This window comes from Diuraphis noxia, unplaced genomic scaffold, assembly GCF_037042655.1.
Source record: "Diuraphis noxia isolate RWA-SAM2 unplaced genomic scaffold, SU_Dnox_SAM2 contig0004, whole genome shotgun sequence".
NCBI classification, from domain to species: domain Eukaryota; kingdom Metazoa; phylum Arthropoda; class Insecta; order Hemiptera; family Aphididae; genus Diuraphis; species Diuraphis noxia.
The window spans coordinates 34,022,637-34,041,279 of NW_028301714.1; the positions used below are offsets into that span (position 1 = coordinate 34,022,637).

The 18,643-nt window shown below is 25.0% G+C and overlaps 2 protein-coding genes and 1 long non-coding RNA gene across 5 annotated transcripts; 1 reads left to right on the forward strand and 2 right to left on the reverse strand.

The window, feature by feature from the left end:
- Positions 1 to 5,084: 5,084 nt before the first annotated feature.
- LOC149055987 (uncharacterized) lies at positions 5,085 to 10,643 on the reverse strand. 3 transcript variants are annotated; one of them, XM_089227639.1, is made up of 5 exons: positions 10,475 to 10,642; positions 8,626 to 8,735; positions 7,882 to 7,977; positions 6,910 to 7,014; positions 5,085 to 5,920 (listed from the first exon to the last, which is right to left on the reverse strand). In XM_089227639.1, exons 2-5 carry the CDS (start codon positions 8,708 to 8,710, stop codon positions 5,319 to 5,321), a joined length of 888 nt encoding a protein of 295 aa, XP_089083765.1. In that variant the 5' UTR covers positions 8,711 to 8,735; positions 10,475 to 10,642; the 3' UTR covers positions 5,085 to 5,318. The 3 variants fall into 3 exon arrangements, with proteins under 3 accessions (XP_089083765.1, XP_089083766.1, XP_089083767.1); XM_089227640.1 differs by lacking the exon at positions 10,475 to 10,642 and adding an exon at positions 8,825 to 8,939; XM_089227641.1 differs by lacking the exon at positions 7,882 to 7,977 and having other exon boundaries at positions 10,475 to 10,643.
- LOC149055988 (uncharacterized) lies at positions 9,054 to 12,761 on the forward strand. The gene is made up of 3 exons (XR_016191732.1): positions 9,054 to 9,168; positions 11,983 to 12,276; positions 12,369 to 12,761. It is a non-coding gene; the product is annotated as an uncharacterized LOC149055988 (long non-coding RNA).
- A 3,562-nt stretch (positions 12,762 to 16,323) lies between these two features.
- On the reverse strand, positions 16,324 to 17,837 carry LOC107165882 (uncharacterized). The gene is made up of 2 exons (XM_015514315.2): positions 17,701 to 17,837; positions 16,324 to 17,153 (listed from the first exon to the last, which is right to left on the reverse strand). The coding sequence occupies exons 1-2, from the start codon at positions 17,789 to 17,791 to the stop codon at positions 16,648 to 16,650; spliced, it is 597 nt and encodes a 198-aa protein (XP_015369801.1). The 5' UTR covers positions 17,792 to 17,837; the 3' UTR covers positions 16,324 to 16,647.
- Positions 17,838 to 18,643: the final 806 nt, after the last annotated feature.

The window sequence follows — 18,643 nt, forward strand, 5'->3', positions numbered from 1 at the left end:
GGTGTGTGGGTATATTGATTTTCGAGCAGGTTTTCCGAGCATTGTAGTGCGTGCGTGCGTGATGTTACGCACTACAAACGTCGAGTCCGTTTCGGAAAACATTTTTTCCAAAACCGAGGGTCGACGGTTGTTTATCCTTGTGTAATGACCACGGTGTATAATTACGCGTATTACGTGTACAGTCATTGAACAGACCCCGAAACGCACGTCATATTATATTATTATAATATTATTCATTTGAGTCATATATCCCTTGTCAGACAGTGCGACGCTAATATGTAACGCGTACAATTAACATGCGATTAAATGGCATTGTTGCCACGAAACGTTTTGGACAAATTTTTTTGAATTTGTCTCGAAGCCATAGTAATCCTGGACTATAACGTTGCTTATGTTATTATAATATTCACGTAAAACAATTTTGTCTGCCGGGTTGGCTACGTTATTGATCGCAAATGAGCTTGAACTGTACCACGACCACATCCGTTGAGATTTAATTTGAAAGTATCTATTATTGGTAATGATTAAGTGATTAATTCACCACTCGCTGTCCACTGATCTATGTTATTTCTCGGGGTTGTGAACACTATATGATAATTATTTATCACGGCGAATGACGAACACTAGACTTTAACTTCGAAATCTAAGTCACGTAATAATCGTATCGCAAATGATAATATAATTGTTGATAAAGTAGTTGGTACACTAATTTAAGATTTTACTTCACGAGTTAACATGTTGAACTTACATGAAATCATTGAGAATTACCGACATCATATCTGAAATGGCCGACAGCTTTTTTACTTGCTTAAAATTTATAAAACCGTCTTTCCCAAAAAATGAATTTAATCAGAATTGATGTTTCTAAATATATGTGTTATTTATTGCTAAAACTAAAACTAACTATAAACTTACTATAAAACTGATTTAACTTTACATCGTTAGCAAAAAATATTATGAAACATTAGGAATCAAGTAAAAATAAACATTTAAGTGAAATCTGTTGGTGTATAATAAAATATTATATTTTATATTAGCATAGGTATATAAATAAACTGTTGATAAATATATTTTATTTAATGGGATTACTAAATTGGTTAATTATTTTACACATAAATGGTCGTTATTACACCATATCCATAGTTATCAATACAAATGGAAAATATAGGCATTAAATAATTTATGGTATATGCCAATGTCAGACCTAACAAACCTAAAAATCTTGACATAAAAATATGTTTAGACATATTTATGTGTCTTAAAGGGTCAGTATATATAATTCCGATTGAAATAATAAATCATATATATTATTGAATAATATTTTTAATGCCAATAAGCACAAAACATAATATTATTATGACCAGCATAAAGATTTAATTTTTTTTTTAATTCATCAGTTATCAGTCTGTTAAAAAATTTAACGATTTGAAAAGTGAAAACCAGTACGTTAAATTATTATAGTAGGTATGTATCTACCTACTACATATACATTAATTGATTAATTCAAATTAATTAATATAATAAACATGTTTTATAGCAACAAAATAATTTGTAAATATATTAATAAAAATTTTAAAACTTGTGTTGTATTAACAGTTTTATTTCTACTATTAATTATTTTGTATTTGAATAGAAAATACAAATTACAATATTATTATAGCTTATAAGTGTATGATAGTTATTAATAACTAATAAGCATAGTATGCCATTGTTAGTAATAAAAGTCTTATCATGTTATTTTAAAACAGTAGATACATTTAACCTAAACTGAATGTTATTATTCAAATAATTAATTTTTTTTAAACTCTAAAATACCTGTTGACAATGAATTTGAAAATATTTAAAATTAACCCCTCTCTGGTTATAAATAACATGATATTTATTTTATTATGAATCAATTGACAAATATTTAAGTATAAAATGACGAAGTTTTTTTGTTAAATAAATTAACACAATATTGGTTTATATAGTGTAATTTTAAAATAACAAATTATGTTTATGGTGATTTGAAATTCCAAAGGTTCTATATTTATTTAAATGAAGTATTTAAATAATGAGTAATATATGAGATGTTGATATTATAAGGTTTTTCATAAAACGAAAATATTAATAATATGTAATCAAGCAATGGATAAAAAAGTAGATAAATGGGTGACGCTCTGCTGTAAAGCAGGTTATAAATAGGCTGTAATGGATGGTGTTAAATTTTAATTCAATGGTAGGTAATATCATCATATAAGAAAAACGATTTTGAGCGGACAAGGTTTAACGGCATAGGATCAAGGCTGGGCAAGTTAACTAATTATTTTAACTCGTTAAGTTAAGTTAATACAAAAAATGTAAGTTAAGTTTAAAGTTAAAAGTTAGTTTTCTTATTTATTTAACTCGTTAAAAGTTAAAAGTTAATTTGAAAAAAAAGTAACTTAACTTAGTAAAAAATAAGTTAATTTTCTTTTTTCATGTACAATAAATTATCATACATTTTTATCAAAGCTTAACAAATAACACAATATAATGGAAGTCTAACTATTTTCAATAAACATATGTAGTTTTATTAATTACAGTAGGTACTTAGTAAGTACTACTTACATACTTCAATAAGCAGGAATAAAATAAAATATTATTATCTAATACTATTATTATTACTCGTAAATCGTTTCCCAAATTTTATATAGGTAGATAGTTGTACTTATACACGTTATTCTAATATCTATTGAAATTTCAAATATAGAAATAATGCAAAACACTCCCATTCATATCGTAAAGTATTTGGTTATTCCCACAATTATTATTTTTATATATATAATATCAATAAGTTATAAAAATCAAAATATAATTTTAAATATATGAAATTTATATTAGGACAAATTAATAAATTAACTCGTTAAGCTGGAAGTTACTTTTGAAAATAAAAGTAACTCGTTAAATAACTTAGTTAAAAGTAACTTAACTTTAACTTTTTAACTCGTTAATGCCCAGCCTTGCATAGGATATTTACGTATTATAATATAATATTATATTACGTATTATACGTGTTATCAAATATTAATATACGTAGGCAGTAGTTTAAATAAATATTATTTGCATATTATCATATTTTAAAGTTTCAATTACCAAGAATAATATTTTTAAATTACAACAATTCAACTAACATCGTTATTTTTGGTTATTTAATAATCGTCCAAATTTGGATATACAATACAAAAAATACTGTGTTTAGTATAATTTTTAAATTTTTTGGTTACAGAATTTTCTACTTGCGTAGAATTTTATTTTGGATTTAATTTTTTTTTAAAGATAGACAAACTTATGAGGTATCTTTTTAAAGGTAAAATTTTAATAAATTTACTAATTCAAAATAATTTGCTTATTTTGTAACTTGTATTAGTTATAATCGAACATGCGTAAAACATTGTATGTTTTTTTATTCTAGTGGTTTTTTATAAGTAATATACAATCTTTATCATTTGACACAAGAAGAATATCGACTATAAGTAACAAATATTGATATTATTTTGATAAAAAGAACCACCCATTGATGATAATTTCGATAAATTTGTGTGATCTTTTAAAATTGTGAGATTTAAAAATAAAATCGTAAATGTTTTTGCGAATGTGACTCTTTTACTCCAATAAGACAAGAAAATTAATAATTTAATAATGACCTCGATAATACTAAATAGTTTATTAAATCTAAGTAAATATTATGTAACAGTATAGATAACCCGTTGATCGATAAACATAAAGAAAAAATACGTTCTATGAAATTAAGAATAAATATCATATAGTAATACTATATAGTATTATATAATAAATTATTAATATTTTGATATTAATTACTTGACGATTTATATTTGGTAACAATTAATCTGTTGTTCATTCACTCCCAAAAAATCACATCTTTTAATTTTAAAAAAATGTACCTAAACTTTAGAATATTCTGTATGTATGCAATAACTGTGCAATAGAATATAAAAAATTGGATCTCTGCAAATTAGAACTGACAAAAAATTATAGTTATAATAATCTTATTAAATGATCCATAAATAAGAAAATAAAAAGCTCTAAAAATGAATAATTTGATAATAACAATTAAAATATGTACATAAAAAAGACACGTAAGTATACAAGAATTAGATGATAAATAGTGTGTATAACCCTTATTAACCCATACATTATTTTAATGAAACACTTAAATCATATTATACATTGCAATATTTGATTATTATTATATTATTGATAAATGTATAATGGAGTAATGTATTTACGTATCTCGAGAACTGATAAGAACTTGCTTAATATAAAAAAAATTTTAGTACAAATAAAATACATTTTTTTCCTGTTTCGGTATTTGGTTATTCATTAAAAACAATATTAATTGTTTAATGTTAGAAATTTAGTGTTTTACGTTGAACAACGAAAATACGTAACTATTTGTAACGAAGTGTCTATTTTGATTTGACGAGCGTGACGATTAGGGACTAAGGTGCCTAAAATATGTCTCTCGCACTTCGCATTTATTTGCGTATTAAGATGAGTGTTATATTTATGTAGGCAAATTCACATTACAATAACTTGATACTCTACTGAAACTAAATTGTAATTGAACGTAAAACTAAAAAAACAAGAACGAATTAGATGAAAAGACTTATTAGAATTTTTTTAGGATTTAGATACCGATAACTATATCAATTATACTATATTTATGATCAATTAGAAAATAATTATAAACAATTACATAATTGTTGAATGTAGCTTGATTTGACCTGCAATGTTATGTTAAGAACTTGTAATAGGTATACCTACAATATTTGTAAAGTTCTCTTTCTACAAAAAACGTTACCTCCAAAATATGATAAGCATAAAATAAATATATTTCCCACATTACGTGGAATCAATTAATTGAATTCATTTTTAACTAACATCTGTATAATTTTCTTTAATGTTGTATAATATTGTTGTGCAAAAATATTTTGAGAATTAAAACAATGTTTTAAGATATTAAGAAATTAAACAATTGTAAACTTGTAATAGCATATAATATGCTGAAACATTTTAATATATTAAATAAAAAAAAAAAAAGATATTAAGACAAGTTGGTATCATATATTGTAAATAATATTACCAATAATTAATATTTATTTTTATCTCTTATTAGTTATAATAAATATATAGACATGATATAGTCTAGTACTTATAAAGTCAAAAAGATTATGATGAATTTCGTTAAATTAATTACTCCAAAGGCTTTTTTTGTATCAACTAAAACATGGGCATAAAGGCTATCATCTTCTGGTAATATGTTTGGGATCAATGTGCTAATCTTCATCATCATCTTCTTCATCACTCTTCCTATTTTTGCCTTTTTTATTAGATTTTTTTGAGTTTTCTTCTTCGCTTTCTTCTTCGAATTCTTCATCATCATCTTCTTCTTCTTCTTTCGCTTTCTTTCTTTTTTTGCCATTTTTTTGGGTACTTTTTTTATCTTTACTCTTCTTTTTTCTAGATTTGTTTGGTCTTTCTTCTTCTTCTTCTTCTTCTTCTTCTTCTTCTTCTTCTTCTTCTTCATCATCATCATCATTATCATCATCATCATCATCATCATCTTCTTCTTCTTCTTCTTCTTCTTCTTTTTCTTCATCATTTCTATTGCCAATCTTTAATCTATTTGAAATTGATTTTAGTACATCTGGCTGAAGCTCTTGATTTTGTCCCATTTTTTTAAAATAATTAAATGAACTTGATACTGACGAAGTTACTGCTGAAGCTACTTTCTTGATGAAATTTCCAAGTAAACTTAATCTATTTGTTACTACATATTTCTGACCATTAGATATAAATTCTTTCGGTAATGCTGTGGTTACAGGAGTTTTAACGAAATACATACCTGTACCATAACGAGGAAAATCGTTTGAAACTCCTGAAACAATTCATAAAGCAAAACTACAAATTAAAATATTAAATGAATACTTATATATTCAAAAATGTGTGTTCAATTTTAAAGGTAACAGGAAATATTTCGAACGCATGACCTTGAATTTGGTTCGGGTTTTTTTTACAGGATACAGGACATATAAATACATATTTTTTTGATAAATTTAAATTTTTAACTTTTTTTATCTGCGCATGTGCAGTAAAATAAAAATTTCTTAAATAGGAACCATTATTTTTGACACTTAATTTGGATTGTTCTATTTTTTCTGAGCAACTTTGATCCTAAAAGTTTGTTGATATCTTCAAAATTTCCATTTTTATGACGGTCGAAAGTTTTAAATCAGTTAATTCGTAAATATCGCATTTTTCAACGAATAAATTATAATGATATTTTTTTATAAATTCGATGTAATAATAAATACACATTGTAGTTTTAATAAAAATAAATTGTTATAATAATACCTATAAATGTGTAATTAAGATATTGCGTTGAAAAATGCGATATTTACGAATTAACTGATTTAAAACTTTCGACCGTCATAAAAATGGCAATTTTGAAGATATCAACAAACTGTAAAGATCAAAGTTGCTCAAAAAATGCGCAGATAAAAAAAGTTGAAAATTTAAATTTATCAAAAAAACATTTATTTACCTATATGTCCTGTGTCCTTTATCCTGTAAAAAAAACCCGAATCAAATTCAAGGTCGTTGCGTTCAAATATTTCCTGTTACCTTTAAAATTTTACACACGGTATTGTGTTCTAGAATACTATTTTAAATTTAGATGTCTATACCAATTTATTTATTCACACTGAGTATAATATTATGATATATCTACATGGCTAAATTTCAGCTTGAAATCAACAATCAAAATAATATTGTTATCTGGTCCAGAAATATGATAAATTATAATCATGCGTTTTTAATTTATCTATAATACCTACTTATTATTATTTTGTCTATAGTATTATTTACCATTCATTATTACCGGAACTTTTTTAGGGGACGATTGAAAGTTTGAGTTTGAACTTCCATATTGAGCCAATAATTGCTTTAACAATTCAGGATTGTTTTGAAGATCTGAAAGAATAATAATTTTTTTGATTTAAGTATGTAGTTTTACAAACATCTTCCTATATTCTTGTAGATATAACATTTATTTGGGTGTACCTAATTATCTTGAAATAAAAAGGACCCAGGCAGCAAACCGTCTGTACTCAAAATAAACTCGGGCTACAGCCTAAAACTCGAATTAAAATTTTTTTGTAGATATCTTTAGGAGGCAACTAATTTGCAGCCAGGAGGAAGAGGTTTAATATCGGAACTACCTCTGACATTAAAGTTTCACCATTAAACAATAATTGTTATATACCTACCATTACAATTTTGTATAAAACAAAAAAATATATCTATTGAATAATATTATAATGATAGGAATCTACAATTTTATAATTCTCATAATTTGTTACAACATTAATATACTTATCGAAAAATCCTACGTGGGACCTGAAATAATATCACACCTTCCAATTGTATAATAATTATAATAATTATTCACCCTAATATTAAAAATGTGTACATATTTGATTTATCTTAAATGCAAAAAAAGTTGTAATATCAATTAAATCCGGTCTTTATTTATAAGTATCTATTCGTTATGATGTACACAATACAATATATATATATATATATATATATATAATATATCATTGTATCATAGGAGTGGATAACAAATGAAAAATAATAATTAATTAGACCATCTTCACTCCTTAACAAATTACTGGATACGGTTATGGTATATTAAAGTTTTTAATATAAAATAATATTAATATTAAATTATTTTCATAACATGTAAATCACATATGTGATTATATTGTTCAATTGTTGTAAATTATGATTTATAAAATGAAAAAAAAATAATGATAACTATTTTATTACAATTTATACCTTCTTTTATTTTGTCGTAACTTTCTTTGGATATTTTTACTGAAATAGCTTGAAGCGATTGAATGCATGTCAAAAGAGGTATGTAATTTAATGGATCTAAACATAAAGTAAATCGCTGTAATAAATTAAATCAATATTTAATTAAACTTATAACAACAATGTTTTATCTTATTGTTTCATTGTAATTTAGTTATTATTTTAACTTGATTATTTAGATACCTACTTACACAACGTCCATTGTCCATTACTAACATATTGGTCACAACTTTTTTTTTTAGTCAATTATTAATTATTATTAACTGTAATTTTTTTTTTAATAAAAATTATTGTGATATTGACCATATTATTATACAATATTAAGAATAGTAAATTATTAGAATTTGTATGAAACCTATTTTTTTTTTTTTTTTGAAATATTAGAATATATACTTTAACCATTGTTAAAAGTATTTTTAAATAATATAGTATTATGTTTTTAGAGTTCGAACAATAATAATAATACGTTAATTATTAGTTAATAATAAAAATAGCAAATTCGAAATTGGTGAATTGCCTACTTATGATAAATTTCGAAGCGTGGTTTCGTGTATACCTATAAAATATAGTGTGAATAACTAATGAAATATTTGTAGAAGTTTATTAGACAACAATATATATCATATTATAATGTTATTTTGATTGCTGATATATTCTTATTATCCTAGTAAAATGTATCCTATGTCAATGGTAAATTATTTTACTTACTCATCAAAGAATAACATTGTAGGAACGGGCAGGTTAGAGTCCATAATATTGTTAAATAAATTATTTTGATTGACGCGCGTGTCATTGAAACGAGTATGTAGGTATTTGCTCTGTTTGGATACAAGTGTAATATTTAACAAAAAAATTTAAATTATTATTATTAATAACGAGTTTTGTTAAACACTAAAAAAATAATTACCATAAGTTCAGGTTAAATTGTCTAAATGTTTTATTTGTTATAAAATATATTGCAGTAGCTCAATTAATGAAAAATGGTAAATGCAGATGTACGGTTACTGGTTTTTGTGTAACACATAAAAAGATCATTATCCTTTATACTACGCATTATAGAAAAGAATATATATTATTTAAATAGGTTATAACGTTATAGGTATTAATCGTTTTTATAGGCATTTAATGTAATAATACAAACTTTATTAGTGTGTTTATAAAATTTGTACTGTTATCATTATTATTTATTACGTGTTAATTCAATGACATTAAAAATTTCTTGTTAAAAAATCTCTCACAACTCATAAAATAGTAAGACAATTTTGATCATTTTTGTTTTTGTTTGTTTGTTTTTTTTTTCTTTTGAAAGATTTAAACATTATGCAGGTTAAATTTTACATTGAATTTAAAAAATATATATACTCTTAGAGTGTGATAAAATGTACAAATCTTTTAGGATTTAGAAATTTATTTTATCTGGCGTTATTAAAGTGTTAATTAGAAATTCAGCGTCTAATGTTATTTTAGTATAATTTTAAATTAAATAATATCATCAAAATTGTACTATTCTACGAGTTATTGTATGAATATAGCCATCGGGCTATACCTTTAACTAAAAATTGCTTATTTTTTTTGACACTTAATTCCGGCAGACTTAAATCTAACGCTTATGAGTTTATAATATAGATAAAAATCAATAAACACCGATAATAAAGCTATAGATCAGAAAACAAAATTAAACTATTTCTTTGTTGAAGAAGACTACGAGGATTTGTTTATCTGTGATACGATTGACACGTTAATATGACGTTTGTACACAGTGGCGTATTTTGGGTGATTTCTCGGGGGGTGTCAACATTTATTGAACCTCACAAACAAAATTTTTAGTATTATTTACTAATGTAAAAAGACATTGAATTAATTTTTTAACAAATTAATATGTTAGGAATTGACAAGAAGTTTTACATTTGATAAAAATAGTATACTATAAAATAAGTGACAACACCGGGGACAACACTAATGTCCAATATATTAGGACTTTTTTTTAAATATCGGGGGGTGTCAAGACATGGAGGACACCCCCCCCCCCAAAAAAAAAAAAATACGCCACTGTTTGTACATCTTCGCCACCGTAAAATTCATCGTTGCCGACAATCTACTCAATAAAATTAAATATATCTTAATTGTTTATATAATATACCTACTGCTTTAGATTATTTAATTTTATTGATAATTTATCTATTTTTATATAATCTAAATATATATAAAAAAAAATCATAGAAATATATCCAAATAGGTAGTCACTTTTCCAAATGTTTATGTTTAATAATATTTAAAAAAATAAAAATCATATGGTAAATGGAATTTACATTTGTTACATAATCAATGTGGTGTGATTTGTTAGATATTGATGTTATTTGAATTTCACTTTAGCAATAAAACAATTTCTTTCCGTTAACTCGTGGTTACAACATTATACACGAATGTATCATATTATTTATTATGTTTTAGTTTAGCTAATCTTATTTGACTGAAAATTTGATTTCACAATTAAAATTAACAAGCATAAAATCACATAATTATAATTATTGATTATAAGGTATTTTATAATACGTACAATTAATTATTAAATAATTTTGCATGCATGAGTGATATTTTTTGTATACATTATTATAATGAATCGATGTTGCACTGGTTGAGGGATTCGGACAGAATTTATTGTATATAATATTATTGATCCAATACATCACACAACCGATAAACCCTAACAGTCGCTAATGCATCAACTGTCGTCATCATTCATCCAGTTCCCGCTAGAGGCATTCATTTATATTAAATACACACTTTAAATTTACATTTTAGATTATTTACCAAAACTCCACGTCATACTAATACAAATCATTAACTGTGCAATAGAACATCGGCAAAATAAACATTTACCATCAAAACTGGTACGATTACATTTATATAATTTGGTAAATTCACAAATGAGCTCATGAGTTCATGAGCTAAAAACATGTTTGTTGGTAGTAAAAGAAAAACTAAGTATGATTAACGATATATTTAAAAATAGAGTGCAGTGTGGGTGTAATATGGATATTATATTGAACAATCGTCTTGTATTGCTAATTCCAGTGCAATCCAATATTCTACATAATAGTATTATTCTTATTACTTTTCATTAGTAAGTTATTATAAATTATAACATTAAAAAGTTTTGAATGTAACTTCACGGCAAGTAGTTAACTGTATTCCCATAGTGGAAATGAAGTGATAATTCTCATCACTGCTGCTATTATTGCAGCTAATATTCTAAATTTTATTATTTTTATTATATATTCCGCAATCTGTTACAAATAATTTGTTATAAAACAATAAGCGAATATAATGAATGATTTATTGCATAAATGACGGATTTTGAGAAGTTTTCCGGTGAAATCAATTTCACAGTTATTTATTTAAATTTATTGAGCATTTACAATAATATTATACTTAGATTAGATAGGTTCTTATCTATAATTTAAGGGACAATTTTCAAATTACAAGATTTCTTGCCATCCATTTACGAGTAAATATTTTTCAAAAATGCATATATTTTTATGATATAAATCATATAAGTATAACCAACATAATTAATTATAATTTGAATACCCATATCCAGCTGTGCCTAAGTTTTTATCGTATTATTAATTTTAATTTAGAAGCAAGAAATGACAATTTAAGAATCGTAATAATAATATTGAGTGACGTTACAGTTATCCACATATTGTAAACGTAAAGTCTAAAATAGATCTGATGTGAATTTTACTATTTTGTCATCAATTTGAAAAAGCAATGAATAATATTAAATAAATTGTATTTCTAGCAAATTAAAAAGTTTAATTTCTATAAATGATCATTATAATTAGCGTACAATTGCCAATTCATAAAAGCCCTTACCAATGTACCTATTCAAACTGCATTTAAATTACATACACACTTCTATATTATATGCACCATGTCACACAGTGTTTAACTCAATTATACCACTCCCCGTATTCCGTAATGACTATTGAGTCTACTATAATAATAAAATATATATAAATATATAAACATTATTAATTAATAATATAATGTATATACAAGGTGGACGGTGCATTCTGTGGTCTGGGAAAATGGCCTTTTGATTGAGACTCATGCACAATGACTCATCCTGTATATCCACAAATCACGTGATTTCACAGCAACATGCGCATTGCCTCTATGTTTTAATACTATTTTACAAACAATGAGCACACATCACCATCACCAATTGGCTTGAAAATGTCATTCCTCGCATTGAGCCCAGCCACGATGAAAACAATTTAACAACAATATTCCACATTATAGATTTATCATAGGTATTCAACGCCATGACACTTTCGATTCAAATTCAAAACAGTAAATAATTGCATTTGAAAACATTATTATATTAGTTCTTATTATATCATATTACTATACATACTATACTTATGATATTTTACTTGGCACAGACACTGTATATCCATCCGAATCAATAAAACCATAAGATTTTCGAAAATATTTAATTGGTTGGTAAATTACACACAGTATACCACTGCTCAGACGTCTCAAACATCAAAAACGCTCAGTGGACAACAAAACATACAGAGCACATAAGATATAAAAATAGGCATATCAGAATATACAGGTTTACTCTTTGACTCTTTGTGACGTTTCAAAGCATCCGTAACTGTCATGTAACCAACTCATATCAAGAGTTAGAGACTGCGAAAAAACAAGATAAGTTAACTTTTTTTTGAAAATGCACATTTTCAAAATATAAAATAAAAATAAAAAAATCCATAAATTGTTACAATTACCAGGTTAGTCCGTTGCATATTTAATCATATACCAGATACAAATATAGTACCTATTTATAGTGAATAGACTCATCTGATTTTGCTGCAAATAATGGTCACATTTAAACATTATAATTTATAAGTAATAAGAAGTATTTAAACATTATACAACATAATAAATGTAAGTAGTTTAGTATTATTTAAATCAATATAATTTTTTTTTCATAAAAAAAAAAAAAAAAAAATGATTACTGTGGGGGAAAAATAAATAAATAAATGTGATGTTGGGTGAAGATCAATATATTTATATAAAATGTATAAATATATAAATAGAACTAACAAATTAAATGTAAATACATGTTCAGTATTCTTCATATAAATAAATATTTCAAGCCATAAGAGTAATAATTTTAAGGTTAAATATACAAATTATAATTTTAATTTTGAGTAAAACCTAAGGTCTTCAAAATAAATGTTACTTTTTTATTTCGTTATATACCTTGGCTCCAATGGATTTTAAATGAAATATTTTACAATAGTAGCTGATAAATAGATTGTTGGAAGGATAGTTGAAATATTGGTAATAAAGTTATAAGATTACTATTGGCCGACATAAACGGTGCATACTTCTGAAATACCAAATTGATCATTTTGATTTATTTTTGAATCAAAAAATTAATTACATAAAAAATATTTATCTGTTTAGCATAGTCATGAAAAAAACAAATTAATTTAATTGTAGAATAACCACGTGTTTTATAATAATTAGTATAATGAGAATTCAACAAATGCCAAGTGCTGCAATAATAGAAGTCAATAATTTGACGAAATTCTTAAAATCGATTATTTTAATGAAAACATTTCCATTGGGCAATGAATTTATCAGTAAACACTGTCATTTTTAAAATTGTGTGTGTAAGTTTTAACATTTTTTTTTTTTTTACAAAGAATTTTTTCATACATACAGCCTGACCAATACTAAAACACCTATCTTATTTTAATAAATTATAGTGTTGCGTTCCAACTCGTTTCGATATATATATATCAACTCGTGAAAATGAACACGTGATGTATATAGATATGATGTGGGTTTATTAACATATATCAAGTACAAAAATACAATATGCAATTATAAAAGAGATTGGTGTTACGACCTGACTTAAGACTCTAAGTTGTTAGCTAAGACTGTGAGTGGTTTTACGACCTGCCTCCAAGAGTCTTTGCTTATCTCTAAAGACCAATTGTACCGTCTCTGATTAAAGTTAACCGTAGTTTAATTGGCCGAATTTGCATGGTTAAATATCTGTTATCAGCTGATTAAGCGTAATCGAAGTTTAACCGTAGAAAGTACAACTGGCCCTAACTATTTAAAACCATCTGGCTCACATTTTATAAGCCATCTGACGACCTCTTGTCGTGGTCTCCCTTATATATGCTAGTGTCTGTAGGAGTGGGTGGTCGTACGTGGTAGTGAAATCTGACACAAGGCAGAATTCGGGTATCCTGGTGTAATTGATTATTCTGGTCGATTCACATCCTTTCTTAATAATATAGAGACTTTTTCCGAGAAGAGGCGTGTGACAATACTTTTATAGTTTAATTATCTAGGCTGGTGTTAACTACGCTCTTTGAAATGGCCTCGGCATGCTATTTTATAATTAATTTCCTACTTAGTTATATCGCCACTCATAGTAGAAACGTACACTATGTTATGAATATTAATAGGGTACGTAACAATAGTAATTATATTGAAAATGGATAATATTTTATAATACTGTATGCTCAATTATACTCATACTAGTGTAACTAAGAATTTAAGTCTAATATTATAGTTAATTTAAAACAAACAAACATGAATATCACATAAATCGTATTAAGTATTTATATTTTGTATAATATTATAATATACTGAAAATAAGGATTTTATCTTAAGTGTTTATGGAAGCGTATATTACTAGAGCCAAAATATGTGCTTGTAGTTGATTCAAAGCTTTTAAAAAACTCTGTTATATAAAATAAGTGACATAGAACACACATTATAAAACATGAAATACATTTAAAAATCGTGGATTTAGATGAACTAAAAATTATTATTTTTGTTTCAAGGAACACCTTAACTTTATACATATGTATCGTTATAACTTTTAACTGCTCATAGTTAAACACGAAAAAATATTATATTGGATCATTTATAATAAGTCGGGGACAAAATAGATGACTTAAATTTTTATAAAATATGATATCAATTAAATAATAAGAACTAAATAAAATTTATAAATCTTGGTAATTAATGAATAGTAAGTACCGTTTAATTTTCATTAAAATTAAGTTTCCTGGAAATACTTTAACATTTTTTCAAGTATATAATTCTATGAGTTGAGTAAATATAGTAGACCACTAACGAAAATTTGCGTGGATCAAGTTATCGATCGAATCGAATTATATTTAATAATACAATTAAGTTTGAATAAGATAGTAGAGACCCAAATGGTCACGACACAATAAACCTAATGTAATATGATACTATAATGTCTTTTTATTTTTATTCCATATTCTATTTTTCAGTACAACATAAGTCAGACAACAGGAAACCTGAAAATTCAAATCATGTGGTCGTTAACCAGGCTTCAGCATCTATATAGTTTATAGCCTAGTGTACCTACCTCCTATTACAACTTACACATGTTTATTTTTCGCGTAAATGGTTAAGATATAACATATACATATTTTTAATATATTTCTAATTAATTATAATATTGGATTATCTCTAACATCTTTATTTTGAGTGCATTTAATTTAGATGTTAACAGTTTATGCATAATACACGTTTGATAAACTTTATCGATTTTACATAGTACAAATTATTTTAACTTATTGATCAGAGTCATTTGAAACTATGAATAAATCCAATACATCAATAATTAACGTACCTACCTACTTAATCGAAAAATATAGAGTATTGAAAAATAAATTTTAAACAAAATACAATATTTCAATATTTATAAATTATGATTATTTGTTATAACAATAGCAAACATATTATATAAAATTATAAACAATTGTGTTTGTATTTACTAGATATTACTAACAATTATTGGATTGGCACTTGGCACTTCAAAATATTCTCTAATACATTCACAAAGGTAATGTTCCCAGGAGTGTAAAATATTTAAAATGTACATTTTTAAAAGTAATTTTTTAATCAGAATCAAAATATTAAAAGATTTAATAAATAGATTATCTATATATTTATCAATCTAACATTCATATATATATATATATGAGAATTAATACAATAAATATATACGATAACTCAAACTTTGTTTTGGTTTTTTAAACTTCGAGTTAAACAAGTCAAATGTAATAGGAATAAATTGGATACATTAACATTCATAAAAATTTTTAGTATTTATGGATGTTAATTGAGTTTTCATTTTTTTTTAACAACTATTTTTGTTGTTTAATGTTTGTTTTATTATCTATGTAAAAGTTATTTTGGTTATTATTATTTTAATTACTATACATTCATATCGGTCATAGTAATTTTACAGTTTAGATTATATATGTTATTAATCACGGTGAATTTTTGATATCCCCTGTACCGCATACATTCTGAGAATTTCTCAACTAGCATTACCAATCTGAATTCTATTGTATTCTTTGGTTAAACGGTCTTTTTATGATTATTTATTTCGTAGTATTATCTTATGATCTTCTATGTTTTAATGCAAAACTTTTAAGTGAGCATTTTGTAGCTACATAGATAAAATTGATCTTAATTATTTAATAAATAATTGTTATCAATTTTAGTTAAAAGCGAAAAAAAAAATTCTACTATATTTTCGTGAAAAAGCAAGTAATATAATTTATAATTAGCTTTAAATTGATTTTATTCTTTGAATTATTGATATATTTTAAATCACTTATATTTTTATTTTCATTTTATTCATGATCACTTCAACAAATCATCTAAATTTAGTTTTATAGATTTCTTTTTTTTTGCATCTTCTTCGTCGCTATCACTATCAACATCGTCCTCGTCAGATTCTCTTCTCTTTTTACCTTTTTTCCGCTTTTTAGAATTTTTGTTTAGTTTTTCATCGCTTGTTTCATCACTTTCTTCTTCACTAATATCTTGCTTACCTTCTTTTTTTGATTTTTTAAACGGAAGTGTAAGGCCTAATCCAGCTTTAATACTACCATTATCATCATGTATCAATAAACGTTTTAGTTCTCTTAGAGCTTTCAACTCTCTACTTAACGAAGGACAAAACACATTCAAAATTTTTTGCCAGAAAAAATTTTTTATTCCTCTCCACGCCATGTGAAAATTATAACGATTTTTAGAAACCTCGAGCATCTTCCGATTTTTATATCTGGTTGTCAATGCATTCACAACAACTTCAAAAAGTTGTTTTGTTCCAAGTCGATCATCAAATGGTTTAACCTTAAGAGAATCTGAAATATTCAGTTACAAATAAAGATATTGATTATTGATATGTATCTATAATATAATGTTAGAATGTAATGATAATCATTTCAACTACAATTTTAATTTGGTTAATTTCAAACTGTAAAAACTAGATTTGAAAAGTTTATGAGCCAGAAATACTATATTCACTTACAAAATTATTTTTTGATTTTATAGGTATAATTCAAAATTTAAATAAAATGTATTATTAATCATCATATAGTGAATTAAACGTTAATACATTTATAATTTTTACATTTATTTAATAACACTAATTAGTTATAAATGTAAAGTTAACTATAAATAATTTAATAAGCTATATTATATCTAAGTGTATTATCTAAGTTTTATGTTATTAATACATCGTCAAAATCTTTAAAGACAAATAGTCCATATTATGGCCAATTGAATATAATATGTTATAATAAACGTCAATAGTTGCTGAATTATCGAAACATAAAAAAAAAAATTATTGTATTTATTGATTTCTATGATATTTATTAGCTTATTTTATATATAAACTCTATAACTAACCTCTAATGTATATTTTTTCCCTTCCATTTGCTACTGACAAGATATTTATGAAGAAAATCGTTAAAAATAAATAAACACACTTTCCATCCATTAATAAAAATAATTTTAAGATATGTGGTATATAACATAAATCATACTTTATCTTACTATGAAGTAAACCATTGATATTTTTTTTTTCGTTAAAACCCATGATGGGTGGTTTTTTTTTAACTATTCTGCTAATTGTTTAACAAGTGAATATATGTTTTCGTATTATTACAATGACGTTAATGTACAAGTGTAAAATAATATAATAAACGGTTTTTGTTTACTATAATAATTAACATAAGTTCACATGTAGGTAATTGCATTTTGTTTCAAAATTAATTTTTAATAAAAATAGATTTTCAATGGTTTCGTGTTAAACCTGTAGTTATTAGGCAGATATGTTAAGAGTAGCTAGTTACATTCAGTTAGATCGTTTAGCTAATGATTTGTCTGAGTTCCAAACAAAAATGGCTAAACTTGTAAGCAAATCGATCCAACTCTTTTTCAAATTAGATTCTTAACGTACAACGAAATAATAACGGAAGGTATGGAACGATCAAAGTCAATTAAATAATTTTTGCATATTATATCAAAACGGTTTTGGTGCCTTCACTAATACTAAGCCGTAATAAGCTTATATACCGTGTTCAAATCAAGATGGGCGATCGCCATCATTATTTATTATTAATATTATATAGTTATCATGCAGTGTTCATTATTTATAATATGTATATATTATTTGTTTTGAGCCAGAAGGTTGACTGTAGACAATAGACATGATAGCAGATTGAAGGATTATGTATTCGAAGTGTCTTTTTGGCGTGGAATTCATATTAAACAGAAACAGACGCCACGATCATACTATTATTTACGCATCCACAATTCACTATATATTATATTAAATTATAATATATAC